General features: G+C 52.6%; 1 protein-coding gene across 1 annotated transcript; it reads right to left on the minus strand.

Annotated features, from left to right (window-relative positions):
- Positions 1-3,888: 3,888 nt before the first annotated feature.
- Positions 3,889-4,854, minus strand: LOC135287602 (olfactory receptor 14A16-like). Its single transcript, XM_064400880.1, has one exon. The coding sequence runs from the start codon at positions 4,852-4,854 to the stop codon at positions 3,922-3,924; it is 933 nt and encodes a 310-aa protein (XP_064256950.1). The 3' UTR covers positions 3,889-3,921.
- Positions 4,855-20,690: the final 15,836 nt, after the last annotated feature.

A 20,690-nucleotide genomic window follows, 5' to 3' on the forward strand; every position in this document is an offset into this window, starting at 1 on the left:
ATAAAAGTCTTATTAATGTTCCTCCTGACTTCACCAAATATTGAGAATTTAATAATCTCGTGATCACTCTGCCCAAAGTGGCCTCCAACCACCACATCTCCCACCAGCCCATCTCTATTTGCAAACAACAGATCTGACACAACCCCTCCCCTGGTGGGTTTACCCACCAGATGTGACAAAATGTTGTCCTCCACACACTCTAAAATTTTCCTGGACTGCCTTTTTCTTCGGTATTAAGTTCCCAGCAGATGTCTGGCAAATTGAAGTCAGCTACAAGAACAAGGGCTGATGATCCAGAAACATTCTCTACCTGCTTATAGAATGAGTTGTCCACCACTTCTTCCTGGCTGGGTGGACAATAACAGACTCCCAGTAGGATGTCAGCCTTGCTGGCCTTCCCCCTAATTCTCACCCACAGGCATTCAACTTCAATCATTACTTTCAACATCCATAGCATCAAAGCCTCCCTAATATAAAGGGCCACCCCTCCACCTCTTCTCCCTTTCCTGTCTCTCCTGAAGAGCTTGTAGCCATCCAGTGCAGTCCTCCAGCCATGTGAGTCATCCTACCACGTTTCTGTGATGGCAATTCGATCACAGCTGTGCTGTTGGACCATGGCCTCCAGCTCTTCCTGTTTGTTACCCATGCTGTGTGCACTGGTATCCATGCACCTCAGCTGGGCTGCTGATTTCACCCCTAACTCAGGCTTACCACCCTTGGGCCTGCTTCCAGACAGCCCAGCTGCATCCCCTTCCCCCTTCAGACCTAGTTTAAAGCCCTCTCAACAAGTTCTGCCAGTTCATGAGCTAAAAACCTTCTGCCCTTAACAGAGAGATGGAGCCCACCTGGTTCCAGCAGGCCAGGTACTGCAGAAGTTGCCCCGCGATCACAGGATCCAAAATTCTGCTGATGACACCAACCCTTGAACCACTTGTTGATAATGTGAGCTCTCCTATTGCTTTCACAGTTTTTCTTAGACACCAAAGGGACTGAGGAAAAGACTACCTGTGTCCCTGTCCTATCAACCACTTGTCCCAGTGCCCTGAAGTCCGTTTTAATTGTCCTGACACTCCTCTTTTCAGTCTCACCAGTGCCAGCCTGGAGTATCAGCAGTGGGTAATACTCAGAGGGCTGAATCAGCCCAGGCAGTCTCTCAGTGATATCCTGTACCCGGGCCCCAGGGAGGCAGCAGACCTCTCTGTGGGCTGGGTCCAGTTTATATATGGGGCCCTCTGTTCCCCTCAGAAGGGAGTCACCCATCATGATTACACTTCTTTCGTTTTTGATGTTAGAGGTGGTGATCCCTCTCACAGATGAATTATAATTGAGAGGCTCACTGGGTAGAAAATTTTCTTCTAAATCATCTGGCTGACTCTCCAGATCCAGAGGCTCATACCTGTTCTGAAGTGGCACCTGGCTTGGGAGTGGGGGTCAGGAGGAATTTTCATTATTACCTCCTTGAGAAGATATCCACTCCCACTCCCCTTCATCTGCCAGGTGTCCTTCTATTGTCTGACAGTGGGAGGCATAAAAGAGACTGGGAACCAAGGAGAGCATTGCTGCACTGCCAGACCACATGGAACCAGGGATCCATTGTGACACTGCGGGGCCCAAGGATCCAAGGGACTTTGTGACACCAAGGGGTTCCATGGAACCAAAGGGGCATTGTGACACTAGCAGGCCTCATGGAATAATGGAGGCCATTGGGACACTCTGAAGCCTCAAGGAACTGTGGTGATGCCACGCTGGGTGTGAGTGTTGATATGCTGGAGGGTAGGAGGGCTCTGCACAGGGTCCTGGACAGGCTGGATCCAGGAAACAAATCCAACAAAGTGAGGTTTAACAAGTCCCAGTGCCGGGTCCTGCACTTGGGCCACAACAATCCCTGCAGCACTACAGGCTGGGGACAGAGTGACTGGAGAGCAGCCAGACAGAAAGGGACCTGCAGGGACTGATGGACAGCAGGCTGGACATGAGGCAGCAGTGTGCCCAGGTGGCCAAGAAGGCCAATGGCTCCTGGCCTGGATCAGGAATGGTGTGGCCAGCAGCAGCAGGGCAGTGATTCTTCCCCTGTGCTCAGCACTGGCTGGGCAGCACCTCGAGTGCTGTGTCCAGTTCTGGGCCCCCCAATTTAGGAAGAACATGGAGGGGCTGGAGCATGTCCAGAGAAGGGCAACAAGGTTGGTCAGGGGTCTGGAACACAAGTCCTATGAGGAGTAGCTGAGGAAGCTGGGGTTATTTATCTTGGAGGAAAGGAGGCCCAGGGGAGACAAGGCAGTGTCAGGGCACCCAGTTGGACTTGATGATCTCCAAGGACTTTTCCAAACTTCTGATATTGTGATTCTCTGAAACCACCCTTGGGGCAGTTGCAGGATGAGCCCTGGGCCTCCTCTTCAGAAGCTCCAGCAGCCCAGGTGCCTCAGCTTCTCCTGCCAGCCCCAAAGCCCATCCTGTCAGTGCTGCAGAGCCTCTGCAGCTCCTCCTCATTGCTCAGAACAGGGAGCCCCACAGGCAGACACAGCAGCCCAGATGTGCCCCCCTGACCTGGGCTGCCTCTGGCAAGGGAGCAGCACCAGGCACTGCAGGAGCCTGCAGACAATTCCTGCAGCACTTGGAGGATGATCCTGCTGCCCAAGGGATGTTCCCATGGTGCCAAGTCAGGAACTGCAATGGGGAGTGGGGCCAGAGAGGAAAGGGCAAACAGGGATGGGCTGTTTGCAATGGAGGGAACAGGGGTGGGCAAAAGGAAGAAATTTATATCAGGAACAGTAAAGAAAGGAAATGTGAGGCAAAAGAAATGCTTGTGGCAGTTTGGGGGTGGCTGCCAGGCAGCCCTGGCTCTGAGCAACAGCGTCTGCCGTGGCACAGGAAACTCCCAGCTGATGGGAACAAACTTTGTGGCTGACTGCAGAGGCCAGGACAAAGCTGAGTGGTTCCCCTGGTGTCCCCCAGCCCTTGCTGGCCCCAGGGGCTGATGGCATTTGTGCTCCCTCAGGTTCATGTCCCCACAGCAGCAGCATGGGGGTGCTCCCGCCTGCTCTGTGCAATGCAAACAGGGGCTCCTGAGCCAGTGCTGCCGTGGCTGTGCCTGCAAGGATGCGGCACCTGTGTGAGCTGGGGGAGAGGCCAGGGCTGCAGAGGGGGGATGTTGTTGGCAGCTCCATCAGGACGCTCTGGGACGCTGCCCTGGGCTGTGCAGCGCACTGGGGATGGATCAGCCCCTGCTCTGCTGCTCCTTCCCGTCTCCTCCAGCGCCCTTGCAGAGCCCCAGCCATGCTGTTTGCCCCCAGCCTGCCCACGGCCAGCCTGGGGCTGCTCACCCTGGGGCTTTTCTGTGCTGAGCATTGGGCTGGCCGTGTTCTTGAGAGAGCCTGGGCAAGGAGCCTGCAGCCCCCAGGGCCTGGCCTGAGGCGTCAGCGCTGCCCCAGCAGTGCCCATGGCCTGTCCCTGCTGCAGCCCCGGCACTGCCACCCCCAGGACTGTGCCCGGCCCCGAGAGCACTCAGGTCCTGCAGCAACACCAGGGCCACCAGGGCAGCGGGGCAGGGCCACGGCAGCAGCACTGGCAACACCAAGTGCTGCTGCTGCTGCTGGGCACAGCTGCTGTGCCAGCACTGATCTGCCCCCAGCTCTGCACACAGACATTGCTGCTGCAGCTCCAGAGAAGGCAACAAAAGGGCATCTCTACACAAAACTTAGGTGCGAGATGCTTTAGTTCCTTTAAAAACACCAAGAGCTCATTGACACAGTCTGGAAAGGAAGACGGGGAGAAGCAAATTGAGGAATGGCACAAAAAATTATATTTCTTTTTGGATAATATGAAAAGACTAAAACAAAGAAAGATAACCTCCAAACTGAAACCAACAAGAAGTATCAAAGATGACTTTTATTACAAGAGATTTGCATACAATTGGCCAGCAGTTTAATTCTTGTGAAACCATCCAGTCATCAGTCTCCTCACTGCATCCTTGAGCTCCTGGTTCCTCAGGCTGTAGATGAGGGGGTTCAGGGCTGGAGGCACCACCGAGTACAGAACTGACAGGGCCAGATCCAGGGATGGGGAGGACATGGAGGGGGGCTTCAGGTAGGCAAATATTCCAGTGCTGAGGAACAGGGAGACCACAGCCAGGTGAGGGAGGCAGGTTGAAAAGGCTTTGTGTCGTCCCTGCTCAGAGGGGATCCTCAGCACAGCCCTGAAGATCTGCACATAGGAGAAAACAATGAACACAAAACATCCGAGTCCTAAACAGCCACTAACACAAAGAAGCCCAAGTTCCCTGATGTAGGAGTGTAAGCAGGAGAGCTTGAGGATCTGTGGGATTTCACAGAAGAACTGGCCCAGGACATTGCCATGGCATAGGGGCAGGGAAAATGTATTGGCTGTGTGCATGACAGCATGGAGAAAGGCACTGGCCCAGGCAGCTGCTGCCATGTAGGCACAAGCTCTGCTGCCCAGGAGGGTCCCGTAGTGCAGGGGTTTGCAGATGGACACGTAGCGGTCGTAGCACATGATGGTCAGGAGGGAAAGCTCTGCTGAGATGAAGAAATACAAAAGAAAGAGCTGTGCAGCACATCCTGTGTAGGAGATGGTCGTGGTGTTCCAGAGGGAATTGTGCATGGCTTTGGGGACAGTGGTGCAGATGGAGCCCAGGTCGCTGAGGGCCAGGTTGAGCAGGAAGAAGAACATGGGCGTGTGCAGGTGGTGGCCGCAGGCTACGGCGCTGATGATGAGGCCGTTGCCCAGGAGGGCAGCCAGGGAGATGCCCAGCAAGAGGCAGAAGTGCAGGAGCTGCAGCTGCCGCGTGTCTGCCAATGCCAGCAGGAGGAAGTGGCTGATGGAGCTGCTGTTGGACATTTCCTGGGGTTGGACATGGGGACCTGTTCATGGACAAAAAGACAGTGAAGAGTTAGAGGAGATACCTGTGAGAAAAGTCAAAGCCATTTCCCATACACACTCCTCTGTAACAGACACAGACATGGTTTTGCGTTTAAGAGTTCTGTGGTTTTCTTTTTAAGCTTTGCTCATTTCACCAACCCAACAGCATTTTCAATGCCAGAACACCTCTGCCTTTTCCCATCAATGCTATAACTCAGAGGTGCTCCAGAACAGGTTTGCACCCTGGATTGAAGCTCCCAGCTTGGACTGAAATCTCAGGGAGGCTCCCAAGTTTCCTTATGCTGGTATTGGATGAAGGGAGATGCAGCTCCTTCCCTGGCTGCACTGACAGCATTGCCCAGAGCCAGGCACTGGGGACAGCGTCACCCTGAGCCAGCTGTGCCCCCTCCCAGAGCCCCCAGGGCCGGGCAGCTGCTCCCAGCCCTGTGCTCTGCAGAGGGAACTGGGCCCGGGGCTGCAGAGCTGCCCCACGGCTCTGCTGCAGCTCTGCCTGCACAGGAGGGGCTTCACACCTTGGAGCCCCAGCCCTGAGGGCAGAGGCTTGGCTGGGAGACAGGAGGGAGGGGGCTTGTTCAGAGGGAGGGGCTGCACTGGAGGGGATCCTGTGGACATCTCTAAACTCTCCCTGACACAGCATTGCTGGGTTTTGTTTTCTCTCCTTCCCTGATCTTCTCTCTGCTTCCTGGAGATTTTCCTCCTGCAGGAGTTTCCTTGTGCCTGATCTTTCCCTGCCAGCACTCACAGACCCCAAATCTCTGTGCACTCTCCCTGGCCCTACAGAACCCAGTCTGTTTGCAGGGCACTGGCTGGGGGCAGGTTCTCTTTGCAGCTTGGAGAAAGGGCAGCTCAGACTGAGCCTGATGGGCCCAGCAAAGGTGAAGCTAGTGCTGTCCATGGGCAGAGAGGCTGAAAGCATATTAGGGATCTCCTGTGAACCTACTGATCACTAAAAGCAAGAGTTCAGATGTCTCAGGCACTTGTCAAAATTCATAATCAACCTTTAATATTTATCCCACTCCCTGCCATTCTCCAATACCAGGAAAATTAATACAAAGTCTTTGGAAATTTCTGCATTTTTATCAAAATTCTTGTCTTGGAAACATGCTATGACTGATCAGAACCCCTCAGCATGTCAGAGCTTCATGAGCATTTCACCTCCCCTGCCCCAGAAATACTCAGAGTTGTACTCACAGAATCTGTAGGCATTGGGATGTTCCAGCTTTAGGAGATGGCTCCAGGAGCTGCAGCTGCATTGTCCTGCAGCCAGAGGTTCCTGTGCCAAGGGCTGGCAGTGATTCTGCCCCAGGCACTTCTCAGCACCTTCCCAGCCCTGACTGATTGAAGCTCTCTGTGCCTCTGGGCTGTGCCCGGGCTGGCTGCAGGCAGTGCCCCAGCCCTGCTGGGCTGGCAGAAGAGCTGCTCATCAAGAGAAATGTGCTTTTGAAGCTCTTCTTGCTTACCAGGAGCTGCCTCTGTGCCAGGAGCCCAGCCCAGCTCAGCAGCACAGACACAGCACAAGGACTTTAATGACCCTCTGGGGCTTTGTGCTCAGGCCCTGAACATCAGTCCCTGAGAGGCAGCTGAAGAAACCTCTCCAGAACTCCAAGTCAGAATCCAACTCCAAAGTTTCTTGGACTTTTAATGGGTCCCACTGAGGGACACGACTGAGAAAGTGTCCCCAGGCCCCAGGCAGAGCAGAGAACTGGAGGCAGTGATGACAGGTGGGGACAAAGAGAAGCCAAATCTTGCTGGCCTGGGGCACAGCAGCAGGGTCTGTGCCAGCAAGGGCTGGGAGGAGACACCTTGTCCTGAGGCCCTGGGGCCTCCTGGCACAGCCCCAGCCAGGCTGGGCACTGTCAGCCCCTTGTCCTGCCCTCAGCATCCCCCCCTAGCCCACATCCCAGTGGCCTCAAGGATCTGCTGGAAGGAGTCCCTGGGGAGCCTTGCTCAGCAATGGCCCTGGGGGCTCCTGAATGCTCCCAGGGACTGCAGGTTTTTCAAAGGATTTTGGGTTTGGCTTTTGCCTTGGAGTCTCTGAGAGCTTTGTGCAATCATGGCCTCCAATTATCTGCTTTAACGAGTCCCTGGAGAGGTTTTGTCAGTAACAACACTCAGTGGGGCTCATGAATGCTTTGAGACACTCAAGGTGTTTAAGCTACTTTGGATTTTCCTTTCCCCACTGAGTCTCTGAGAGGTTTTTGTGCCATCCTGGCCACCAATTCTCTCCTCCAAGGAGTCCACGAGGAGTCTGTCTTGGAGAGGGACCTCAGTGGGACCCATTAATGCCTTGAGTCACTTTGGGCTTTTCCTCTGACTTGGACTCCTGGAAAGGCTTGTGCAATCTCCTCTAAGGCCTTGAGGATCCCGGGCTCAGCTCCAAATTTACAGTGAGACTCATTAGGATCAAGCAAGTCCTGCCAAACCATGGCTCTGCCTTGATTTCCCTCTGCTCTAGTGCAGTTCATTAGGAGGGTTTCCTTTTTCAGTTATGGAGAAATATTTCAAAGAGCTTCTAGGAAGTATGTATTCCTATTTTAAAGGGTGTCTTTTATTGCTGTTCTTATTACACAAGAGGTGATTGCAGCATTCAGTGACTGATATTGATCCAGCAGGGACTCTCCTAAGGAGCTCTGGCCTGCTCAGAGAAGCTGTGCCTTGAGGTCTGACCCAGTGTGGACAACCTTGCTCCACATTCCCCATGTCCATTTTGTCTCTCCTCACTCACCTGGGACCTGCTTTGCTCAGAGAACTGGCTGTGCACAGCCGAAGAGGGGTCATCTTCTTTTATATTTTGAACCAATCTAAAACTCCTGAGTTTCCCCATTGAAAACAGACGTCCTCCTCAAGTGTGTGCCAAGCCCAAGCTGCCACCAAGGAGGTTCCCTTTCCCCAAGGCAGAACCCGGCAAGGAATGTTTTAGACACACAGGAAGTTCTGCAATAAACACAAATCCAGAGTTTGCTCAGGGCAGAATTAGACCAACTCCTGAAGGACAGACCAGCTTTGAACTCCTTGCAGCTGAAAACTCCGAGTTGGGAGGTGTGGGAGAGACCCAAGAGTGAGGGAAGGGAAATGCAGAGCACCCATGTCATGGTTTGACCCTAGCACAATGCCAGGGCCTCCATGAAGAGTATATTTCTAAAAGGGTTGCTGTGAGATGTTACCCGGGAACAGAACAGAACAGGCTCCATTCGGGGATGGAGGGAAAAACACAACATTTTATTAATAACAATATCCATAAAGGAACACACACACAGAGCAAAGAATAAAAACTTTCCAAATACATTCCTCCTCCCCCCTCCCTTTTCTCCACAGAATGAGATAACACCATAGATTCCCACCTTTCAGGTAATCAGCTTTCAGTCCATCATCATCTTTTCAAATAATTCACCCTCAAATCCATCGGGGAGAGAGAAGTCCTCCCTTGCACCATAGGCTTCCCCCCCATGTCCAGTGCTCTCACCACTGGACACAGGCCAGGACTGCTTTTAGGGTATCGTGTTTAAGGATGCTCTACCCAGTTCCAAAAGCAGCAGTCTCTCAACTTTGGGACACCAGTCCCCCCCCAAATTTACCCCCTGGGGCCGAGGGGCTCGTGAGCAGAGATCTTCCCCTCCACGGAGACAGAGGGCATCCCACACCCTCCTCAGCCGTCTCTGTTCACTCCACTGCTTCACTCTTGGCTCCAAAGTATTGTCTCCCCCTAAATACAGTCTCCAGGTATGGGTCTGTCCATGGCCATACAAGAAAGAGTCCCGCTCTAGGCCACTCCATCATCTCTTCTCACCTAGGATTCTTCTCATCTCTTCCAGTTTTCCTCACATGCAGTCCATCATCTCTCTCTCCTCATTCTGATTCAGGAGGAGCAGTATTTGCAAGGTTTCTATTACTCTACCAAGGGGTTAAAAACTTCACCTCTGCCTGTCCAGGACTCCCACAGCTGCCGGGCACCTTCTCTCGCCACCTCCCCCGCTTCTGGCCGGCTGAGCCGCCAGCACAATCTCTGTCCCTCTCTCCGGGGGGGGGGGGGGGGGGGGGGGGGGCTGCCCAGACATCTCAAATCTCGTCAACCCCTGCATGTTCTCCTCCACCTCTGCAGCTTTTGGGGCTCCCGGCCTCCTCCCTGTCATGGCCTCCCCCTCCCCCACCCAGACACAGCTGGGCAGGGGAGAGGTCGGACCTTACTCACCCACGCCGGATTCCCAAAGAGGAAGTTCTCTGGGAATCTCCTGCTTTTAACCCCCGTGTGTTCTCAGAGGCGTATCCAGACCCTTAGTGGCCACATCAAATGCCAATTTTGAATTTGGCCACTGATTGGCCGGACTTAGACTTTTCTAGAAACACATTTCCGGCCAAACCACGACAACCCAGCAAGTGCTTCTGTGCAGACAGGCTGTGGGGAAGGGCACTGCAGACCTGCCCTGGGCCAGCTGGGAGGGTGGATCATCATCCCAGTCTGCACTGGACCATTACAAGACACTGTTGGATGGACACTGCACCGACCCCAGCGCGCCAGCCCATTGCTCAGTGCTGCTGTCACTGCCCAGAGCCAGAGGGGATCCCTGGCTGGGGGCTTGTGCCATGGCCACCTGCCCTGTGCCGCGCTGGCCGCTCAGGCACCAGGAACCAGCAGCAAAGGGCACTGCCAGGGCCAAAGGCCAGCTCAGCCAGACAGAAAGGGGCAGTGCTGGCACTGTTTCCATGGCAGCCCTCACTGGGGGTGACACCTGGGTCACCTGTCCTGGCAGCTGCCATGGAAAGCCCTGGCAGGGACTGAGGGCACAGACACTGGCACTGAGACACTGCTGGGCCGGGTGCTGAGCACAGGGCTGAGCACGCAGAGATGGTTTTGTTCTTGCTGAGCTGCAACAGAGCCAAGGCCTGTCCTGCCCCTCCTCCAGCCACGCTGGGCAGGGGCTGGGGCTGTGGGGGAGCTTGGCAGGGGACACAGCCAGGACAGGTGACCCCAACTGACCCCGGGGATACCCCAGACCACAGGACATCATGCTCAGTGTATGAAGTGCAGGGAACAAGGAGGAAGGGGGGAATTTTGGAGTGAGGGGTTTTGCCTTCCCAGGTAACTCTTAGGCAAGAGGGGGCCCAGTTTCACCAGTGGGCAGCATCAGTACCAAAGACACAGACACCAACTTCAGGAATCCTGTAATTTATATCATGCACAGCTGCGAATAATTACAAAAGGATAAGCTCAGCAAAGCACATAATCATTAGCAAAGAATTACAAAAGAAGCTCAGCAATCCATCCAGTCATTACTAACAAAGATTGCCCGCAGTGATTAAAGATCCATCACCAGTTACCCTCAGACTTTACCATCACCCAGATCCACACATCAGCTGGGGCAGACAAGGACTGCAGAGCCACTCCCAGACACTGGGAATTCCTGCAGGTGCCTCCACCTTTGCAGTCAAGGAGCCTCCAAGCCCGCTGTGAGAGGACACAGCTTTTACACTGTCAAACAAACAAGCTGACATCACTGCTAGGGTGGGAACATCTGGTTTCATTCTCCTGATTGGTTTCTCCCAAAGCCTGGCCAGGGCTCAAGGAGGAATCAAGGGAGTTGACTTTGATCCTTCAGCCCCAAACAAGGCCAGATGGGCCTTGTCTGGTTTCTAAATACAGAAAGAGAAATCCATGTTTTATCAAGGAACACATCCACTGATCACGTTGTTAATAATGCTTTGTTAGTGAGTGGATACAAATATAACATTTATTTGGAAGGTTCATCTAGAGATGAACTTTCCCTCTGGGCCTGTTCAGGCCTTGATCCCAGCCTGTTCAGGCCTTGCTACTTGGATGGGTCCTGAGATCTACAATGAAGTACAACCTTCATAACCATTCTTTCAATAGCACAGTTTAGATTTACATATTAGGCATAAAGACATCTCCCCTTGTGCTTCAATTAAGTGCTGTTAAATTTCATTACTCAGAGCTATTCACATTCCTTTTCAAACATGCCTAAAGAGTTGCTGTTCTTCTCTGTTATTTATCAAATGTCTCTCTTTTCTTGAGACTGTCTCTTTTAAGACAAGTCTCAATATTCCACTTCCCAGCACAAAGTGTCACGACAACTGGAACATGGAATGTTAGAGTGCACACCAAGTGCACACACTGCAATGATGACAGACACTGCCACAAATGCATTTCACAGCAGCCTCCAATTTGGCAGCCCTGAAGCTAATCCCACCAAGAAGAATTTTCTTCTTTCTGCCACTCTTCTCCTGCTCCTTCTGTCAAGGTGATTGCTGACTGTTGGCCTTCAAACCCATCCCTGACAGCAGTGCAACATTCCTGTGCCATGACAGCCCAGGCTCCTCCTTGGCCAGCAAGCAGATAATCCAAGGCCATGCGGTTCTGTGGAGTCCCCATTTGTGTTTGTTGGAGCCCATAGGATGTGCTACTGGACATTTTAACAGCATCATTTGCTACTTCTTCTAATAATCCATCCAGTCAACTCCACAGGATGGGACAGCACACATGGGGCACAGGATGAACCAGAATCTTTTGCTTTCTGAAACCCAAGGCACTCCTTGGGGGGAAAATGTTCTCTGGGCTCCAGGTCTTCCTTGTGGTTGTTGCTGAAGGACCCTAAATGGTGGCCCTGCAGCCAGGAGTGGGGTAACGCTGACACCGACCAGCTCCAGCAGCCCAAGCTCTACTGACATTGGCAGTGATGGTAAAGCACAGAAATCCTCTCACACTGTGGCCTCTGTAACTAGAACAGGCTTCGGTTTCTCCTGAAGGGAAATCTTAGTGAATCCTGTCAAACGGATCATTGTATTCCTGTGTTTTCTTGAACTGTCCCTTCATTGACAGTTACAAATCAGAGCCCATAGACTGAGTTCTGGCCACCCCACAGGGTGGGCCCTCCAAGGGAGCCCCATTCCTCCCAAAATCAGCTGAGAACAAACCCAGCAATTAGTGACATGGAGTACTTTGGCTACCCTGATCTTGAAATTTTCAGAACTAATCATTAAATTTTGATGACTGATCCCTTGGTGAAACACTGGAGGTGTTTGTGGCAAACAAAGATTCTGGCTGACTATCAAGGTACAACTTACAGACATCAATAGTACTTTAGTGACACCGTTCTTAATTTTTTCTCAATCTCATTTGAGTAAGGAACAATAATTCTGTTGTCCATGGAGATGGAGCCTTTTTAATTCCAGAACAATGCCTCCAAAGTCCTTTGCTGTTCAGCTTTACCATGTTGTCTGTGGCTAACAAGGCTTGGTGGGGCCCTTTCCCCTTGGGCTGGAAGGGGGCCGGGTCCCAGTCCCTGAGGGCACCCAGGCTCCTGGATGGAATTTGTCTGGAAGTCCCTCAGTGCCACAGCAGCATTCACATGGAGCCCTGTGGATCAGAGCATTTTCCAAAGGGGCCGTTGGGGCAAACAAGGAGATTTGGTCTGGCAGGATGTGTAAAACAGTATCCTGTAATATCTACTTGTTCTCACACAGAATACTTGGCTGCAGGGACATATTCCCATTGTTCCTGCCCAGGTTTCAGGATTCAATATTGTCTTTCCTAGGAGCTGCTCCTTCAGCTGCCTCAGGAGGGCCTTTTGGCCTCCGGGCCCACACTCTGGCTCCATTGTTAGGACTGCTGCATCCAAACCCTTTATCTCCACAAATGGTAATGACTGGAGGTGGATCTCCATTTTTCACAATTGTGCTTAAAATTGCAATATCAATAATTGTGCTACCCTGTCATGGGGTTGAATAATCCAATCTTATTGACAATTGTTTAACAGAATTACTGTAATTTCTCCTTTATATTCAGCATCAATTCCTCCTTTCCTCCTGCCATGACATGAACACTTTGCAAGACCAAGCTCCAAGCGAGCAGTTACCAAACCAAAGAGTCCTGGAGGAATCAGAATTCCTGTCTCACTATAGATAGCTTTCATTTGCTTTGGATTTATCCTAATTAATTCCAATGCATGAAGGTCCAGCCCTGCAGCCTCTGGGCTGGCCCTGCCAGGGGCCATCACATCCACAACAATTTCCCAGGCAGTGCAAGCCTCACTGCCCATGGTTGTAGGTGCAAATTGGGTGCAGCTGTGCACAGCCAGGGGGTTTCCATTTCCCCAGTGGGCCATTGTTAATGGTATGGAGCACACCTGGGAGATGGGTTCTCCATGGGGACAGGTTCCCATCTCCTCCTTTTTTCAACTGCTCTTTTAACAACCCCTTCACCTGTTCAACAAATCCTGCAGCTTGAGGATAGTCTGTTACATGAAAAACCCAGCAGTCTTAATCACGGTATTTTCCACAGTAACAGACAAAGCACTCTTCATCACAGTATCAGCAAACCCTGTAAAAATAGACAATTTTATCCCCTCCTCCTTTTTTCATTGTATACAATCTCACAAAGTTTACCTCTGACATTAGGGTCCTGGCCAATCCTTTTCTGTAGAGTGTTTAATGTTACATCCCTGAGCAGCCAAAGCTACCAAATTAGTATTGTCAGCACTATTTCACATTATTACTATTTTATACATAGATATAGATATTGATATAGAAATATAGATATAGCTAGATAGGTATAAACATACATATAAAAATATATCTATCAATATATATATTAAGGCCTTATTATACTATAAATATGTACATAGTTATTTATGATATTAATATTTCACTTGCACAAATGCATCGGAGCTCAAGATTAAAACCTTCTTCTGTTGCTCCATGTGGGAGCATTCCTACAAGAATTGTTCCTTCTGAAGGTGCTATTTCCAATGTACTGTTAACAAATTCATCTTTGTCTGCCCAAACTCACAAATTATTTTCCTTTTCCGTATGCAATTTTTGGATGCATTTTAAGACATCCAGGGGTTCAGCTTCTTTTAACCAACTGCCCCACTGCTCACACAGTGCTGCGACCTCAGCCCACTCCAGAGCCAGCCAACTCCAGGGAAGGGCTTCCCATCTGGGAATTTCTGATGCCACTGATTCCTCACATTTACATTTAACAAGTGACATTTTGCTGTGATCTGGCCAGACTCTGCCAGTTTTGTTTTACCAGTGGGCAGGGTCAGCACCAAAGACACAGACTCCAACGGAAGGAATCAGTGTCATTTACTGCAGCTCAAAGCAGCAAAGAATCACAAAAGGAGCAGCTCAGCAATGCAGCCAACCATCAGCACCAAAGATTGCCTGCAGTGATTAAGAAAGATTCAGCACCAGTTCCCCTCAGCCTTTACCATCCCCCAGATCCACACAGCAGCTGGGGGAAGCTGTCCCAGCCAAGGGCTGCAGAGCCACTCCTGGACACTGGGAATTCCTGCAGGTGCCTCCAGCCACAGGTGAGGCTCCAACCTCGCTGTGAGAGGGCCCAGCTCTGACAGTGCTGAATGAACAAACTGACAGCACTTCTAGTGCGGCAACATCTGGTTTCATCCTCCTCTTGGGTCCCTCCCAAAGCCTGGCCAGGGCTCAAGGAGGAACCAAGGGAGGTGACTTTGATCCTTCAGCCCCAAACAAGGCCAGATGTCAGATTTCATGGCCCTGTCTGGCTTGCAAATACAAAAAGATCAATACATGTGTCACTAAGGAGTGGCTACATCTATCACAATGCTAATGACCATGCATATTTCATTAATGAGCAGATACAAAGACAACCTTTGGTTGTAAGGTTCATCCAGAGGCCACGTTTGGCTCAGGGCCTGCTGCTCAGGCCTCACTCAGGGCTGTTGTCCAGGCCTTGGCACTTCAGGGACGTGGTTTAGTGCTGGGCTTGGCACTGCTGGGTGAACAGCTGGACTGGATGAGCTCAGAGGTCTTTTCCAACAGAAAGGATGCTGTGATTCCAGGATTCTATCTGCTGAATTCAGTTAGGTCCAGGTTAGCAGCACTCATTTGCTCAGAAAATCTCTTGCTCAGCTCCTGTGGCCTGAGGCTTCAGCTCCTTCAGCTCCTGGTGCTAAGCTGCTCATGCTGAACAAGACAACTTGGAGAGAAGAACACAGTCCATCCAATTCCTTCTGGGACACGGGGAGGGAAGGCTGTGGAAACAGGAGCATGGTTTGCTGTGGCCTCCTCTTTGCCCTTCACACCTTTCAGCACTTTGAACCAGCCAGGAGCTTTCTCCAAGAGTGCAATGGAGCAGCTGTTCCTGTCCCAGGTCTGGCTCTCTCCAGTCTCTGACCTTGCCAAGTTTTGTCCCTCTTGCTGTGCCCTCTGTTCCCCCAGGGCTCAGTGGCTGCTGCCCAGGACTGTGGGACTGGCTCAGATCCAGTGGTCAAGACCCTCCTTGCTGTGGCGTTGGAGCTGCCTGCTCACAGCAGCTTTTTCCATCTGGAAGCTCCACATGGACTGGGAGACTCCAGCTCAGTTCCTTGCACAACCTCCAGGAGCCCAGGGCTGCCATCTCAAGTCCCTGCTGGCACTGGGGGCTCCCAGGTGCCTCAGGCTGCTGTGACACCACTGCACACGGGAGGGAAGAGTGGCAGGGGCTGTGCTGAATGTCAGCTCCATGTGCTGCTGCTGCTGTGGGGTCATTTGTCCAGCCGTGCCCCAGAGTCAGGGATCAGATCCAGGCCCTGCTGCTGCTCCCTCGGGATCAGCCCCAGTTTGGGTGTTGCTGTCAGGGCCAGCAGGAGTGGTGGCTGGAGCACCAGGTGCTGACAGTACCCCAAGCCCTGGGGCTGGAGGGGTCCCTGGGCTGGGCTGGGAGGGAGCTGCCCCTTGTTCTCCCTCTGCCTCATGCAGAGCTGGGCCGGGCACAAGTGGGGCAGCACAGCCACCAGGGAGCCTGCGAGTCTCTTCCAGCCCTGGCTGCTCAGAGTTTGGGCCTTGGAGCCTCAGGTGGACAAAGGCAGCTGCTCCTGGTGCCTCTGGGTGTGCCCGTGTTCAGCAGTGCTGCTCCATCAGTCTGTGCCCAGCAATGGGGAAAAGCCTCAGCCCTGCAGGGACAGGAGCTGCCGGGCTCTGCCTGAGCAGCTCAGCCAGCAGGAAGGGAGCTGCTCCGCATGGGAACCAGGAGCAAAGGGCTGCAGCACCTCGTGCTGGGGCAGAGCCCAAATTCTGAGAGGGAATAACAGTTATTCATGTGCATTGGTGTGTCAGCACTGCAGGTGCTGTGCCTGCAAACACAAGGTTTGAGATCTGCAAAAGAATTCTGCAGCTCTTGACTGGATCAGGATGTCAGCAGTGCTAACTCCAGCACAGTCCAAATGAAACACTTCACACCTCTGCTCATATCTGCTAGATATTTTTTCAGGGTATCCATAGAAAAAGAAACAGAGGAGGAGCCTACATTTTCATTGTTTATCAGAAATATTTCTCTTTTTGCTGTACATTCCTTTTGTAGGACGAGTTCTCTGTTAAAAACACTGGACAAAAAAGAAAAGAAAAAAATATGAAAGATAAAACCAAAAAAACAAATGCGTAGTGAAAATCTTCGGTAACTTTGGATTAAGAGGAAACGGATCTTTTCAAGAAGAGAAATCAGTTACTCTGTAAATGTTCTGATGGCATGGATTCATCTTACTGACCTCAGCATCCCTTTTTAAAAACATTCAGGGTTTTCTTTGCAATATAATGTTATTTTAAATTATGATTGAATCAATAGGAAATTGAGAGATCTACCATGAATTTATGCATTACTGTGTCTTGTATGTAAAAATATTGCAGTTTGAAATTTGGATTTAAAGTGTTGCAAATGAAAGTTATAAATCCCAATAGATTGTCTGACAGCAGCTTTTCCTAGAGGATGTGCAGCACTCTAAGGACTTCATCAGTGGGATTGGGGGTACTTGGACCTTTGTCCTGTGCCACTCTGAGAATGTCACAGAATGGAACTTCACCTGCCACCAAAGCTCCTTGGACCTTGTGTTCCCCAGGCAGGCACAAAGCATTTGTGCTGCTCCCCCTTTTGCACAAACTCACAGAGAGCTGGGATTTTTCCAAGTCTCGTGTCTGCATTGGGCCATATTCCTAGAGAAGCAGCAGCCCATCCCAATGAATATGGCAAGTTATATGGATGGTTGTGAGCTCCACTTCCTGCGTAGAAATCCTGAAACTGCTTCTGAATGCTGCTCCTTCAGCTCTTGGACATCTTCTCACACAGAGCTGGGGAAAAAATCCCCTGGTCTCTGGCTAAAGGGTGAGTTATGCCAAAGTTAGAGCTCTGTGTGAAGTCTCTATCCATCCCTATCCTATTAATATACCAATATGTGGGGGTGTGCATGGATGTGTCTTGTACACAAAGGAAGGAGTGTGCAAGCAACGTGACTGACACTTTCACTGTCCATGTTCATCCCATACCCATGGGTACAGAGACATTATGGAAACCCTGGCACACACAGACCCTTCTGTCCATGGATACAGAGACATCCAGGAGCCCCTGGCACACACAGACCCTTCTGTCCATGGATACAGAGACATCCAAGAGCCCTGGCACACACAGACCCTTCTGTCCCTGGATACAGAGACATCCAAGAGCCCCTGGCACACACAGACCCTTCTGTCCATGGATGCACAGACATCCAAGAGCCCCTGGCACACACAGACCCTTCTGTCCATGGATCCAGAGACATCCAAGAGCCCCTGGCACACACAGACCCTTCTGTCCATGGATGCACAGACATCCAAGAGCCCCTGGCACACACAGAGCCTTCTGTCCATGGATACAGACACACCCAAACCCCCTGGCACACACAGACCCTTCTGTCCATGGATACAGAGACACCCAAGAGCCCCTGGCACACACAGACCCTTCTGTCTCTGGAGGATGGAGCGTGGTGGGTGGGGGCGGTTGGTGGGCAGCGAGTCCCGGACAGCAGGCCAGACCCGGCTCCAGCCCTGCCAGGCCCTGCCAAGGCTCAGTACCAGCTCCTCTGGAATGGGAAAGCCCTTCAGCATTGTCCCTGCCCAGAGGAGCAGTGCTGGCCTGGCAGCACAGGTTGTTTTCCCCTCAGGCTGCAGGAGATGAGAACACAACACTTGCCAACACTGAGTGCGAGGCACAGGTCCGGGTCCTCCCCGTGAACCTCAGCTCTGGGAGCACTGTCTGCCCCAAGCTCCAGGGGCTGCAGTGGGAGCCCTGCTGGGCTCTGCCCTGGGGCCATCCTGCAGGGACAGCTGGAAACAGGGAGCATTCAGCTGCCACAAACAGCCAAGCCAGGGCTGCAGGGCAGCTGCTGCAGCCCGGACTGCACTGCTGTGTGCTGTGCTCTGGGGCTGGGGCTCCCCACACAGGGGACTGGACTGGTGTGCCAGAGGAGACAGAGAAGCTTCAGCTTCAGCCTCACTGAGGTGGCTGCGTGGGCTGGGAAGAGTGGGGAGGCTCAAGGGGATTCACAGAGCTCATCCTGCTGCAAGGATGAAGAAAAGGGAGTGGGAACTCAGCAGTGAGGAGAGCTGAGGGCTGGAGAGTGGCTCTGAATGACACTAAAATGCCACTGGACCTCTGAAACATTGCTGCTCCTCAGCCAGTGACAGCATGAGTCCCCAAGCCTGGGGCTCAGCCTTCCTTGTGGTCAGGGGCAACAAGGAAGTCCACCGAGTGATGGAGACTGCGATGGGCTGGGAATTCACTGGGGGAAAAGAGGGAGCAGTTGAGAAGTAAAAGGCAGGTGGGGGAGAGAACTGTTCAGAGAAGGGCTGAGCTACATCTTGAGCAAGCTGAAAAATATCATTTGGAGTCATCCCAGATTGATTTGATTTCAGAAGCTATTGAACAATTTTAATTTTTGGGAGGTGTCATGTTTTCCCTTGGAGGTGTCCACGCTGCAAACTTGAGCTGTGTTGTCACAATGCTCAAGCAAGTCTGTGCTGCAGGTGACACCATTTCTTCTTTGGCTGATTCCAGTCCGGTGCTGAGCTCCAGCAGAGCCCTGGCAGAGCCCAGAGCAGCCTCAGCATCCGCAGAGCCTGGCTGCAAGGAGAGAAAGCAGAAACTGCCCGTCAGCTGATGGCTCCTGTCCCCTTGTCCCAGCTGCCCGCAGTGCCCAGGCCATGCTGGCCGTGCCCAGAGCTGTGCCCAGAGCTGCCTTTGGGAGCAGGGCAGGAGGGCAGGATATGTGCCCAGCCTGCAGCCAGCCATGGCACATCCACCTGCTCAGCAGCTGCCCAGAGGAGGATGCTCCTGTGCTCGCTGCCATCTCCCAAAAGCTCTGATCCCACCCTGCCAAGCACACTGGGACCCACCTCACGCCATCCACGGCTGGAAAAAAAGCTGGTCTCAAACGATGTTCTCAGCCTGCTCCAAGGGCACGGCCCATCCACGCTGCAGCTGCTCCCAAGCACTTCCCAATCCAGACTGGACCACCTAGAATGCTTCCTCTAGAAAAAACAAACAAATTGTTGAAAAGAGCTTAGAGACAAAAAGGGAAAAGAAGAAGAAAGGTCAAAACTCTTAGCTCTGTCAGGGCCTTGAGGAAGGCCCAACCCCTACATGCTAGGGAAAAATCCAGCCATGGGTGAGGGAAGTCCACACTTTCTCTCTTTCCCCCTGCACTGCCCCCCAAAATAACCGTGATCCCAAAGCAAACAAGGGCAGTGGAGCTGCCCAAGCCCTTCCTTGCCTGCACAGCAAAGCCCCTGCACAGGTTCTGGAGTCCCACCTCTGCTCCCACCACGGGGGTTTGTGTCGGGCTGGCTGCCCCAGCCGCAGCCCGGGGCACGGTGGGTGCTGGGGGCTGTTGGCAGGGCCAGGAGCCCACTCCCATTTCGTACCCACCCCAGCCCATCCCACCAGCCCTGCCAAAAAAGCAGCTGGGCAGCTGACTGAAGATTTAGTTCCATCTGCCCCAGCCAAGGGGGAACCTTTGCTTCCCAGCCAGGCTGGGCAATGCCCGAATCTGGGAGCATATTTCCCCACGTGTGGATTCATCTGCAAATTCCCTGTGGAGTTTGGCTTTGAAGAAGGTGCCACAATAATAGTGCATCACCTTCAACTGCTGGTGGCCAGGTTGAGGAAGAGGTTGTCATCCTTGATGTCATCCTCGCTGTCTCCTGCAGCAGCAGCCCCACCTGGTACAGCTTCTCTGGGAGCTCCTTCTCCTTCCCTGGGGTGAGACCAGGCTGTCAGGGCTCTGCCCAGGGCCCCAGCTGTCAGGGAACCAGGACAAGCAAAACCTGCTTGGATGGCGGCCACCAGGGCTGGGCAGAGCAGCTCAGCTCCAGCACAAGGGCTGCGTGTTCCCATCCCATGACCCTGGTACAGTGACACGGGCTGGGTTCCTTTGCTTCTCATTGCCAAGGCATGTGTGCAGCTGTAACTTACCAGGGCCCTGCATCACAGTGTGACTGTGGCTCTCTCCCTTCTTCTATGGCAGAGGAATATCCTGCATCCAAGGATGACAGAACACCTCTTCTAATGAGGGTCTGTCCAAGGAGTGCATGGATAAACACCACCCGATGAGATTTTGGCACTCTGGGGAGAGAAATCAGAAACTGCCCGTCAGCTGGAGAAGGCTCCTGTCTGCTTTGCCCCACTGTTCCCTGCCCAGGCCATGCTGGATGCGCTCAGAGCTGGGCCGGAACTTTCTTGATTTTGGGGGAGAGCAGGACATGTGCCACCTCCTCAGCAGATGCCAGAGCGGGATGCTCCCAAGCCCGCTGCTGTCTCCCAGCACTGGCATTCCCCCCATGCCCAGAGAAGAGGATTCACCTGGAGAGAGCCGTTGTGGCAGTGAGAGCTGGCCCCAGCTGAAGTTCCAGCCCCTCCTGAAAGGCATCTTCCCACAGACCATCTGGTGCAGCAGGATGCCCAGGGACCAGATGGTAGCTGGCTCGCCATGGTACCAGCCAAAGCGGGTCCATTCCGG

This window comes from Passer domesticus, chromosome 30, assembly GCF_036417665.1.
Source record: "Passer domesticus isolate bPasDom1 chromosome 30, bPasDom1.hap1, whole genome shotgun sequence".
Taxonomy (NCBI): Eukaryota; Metazoa; Chordata; class Aves; order Passeriformes; family Passeridae; genus Passer; species Passer domesticus.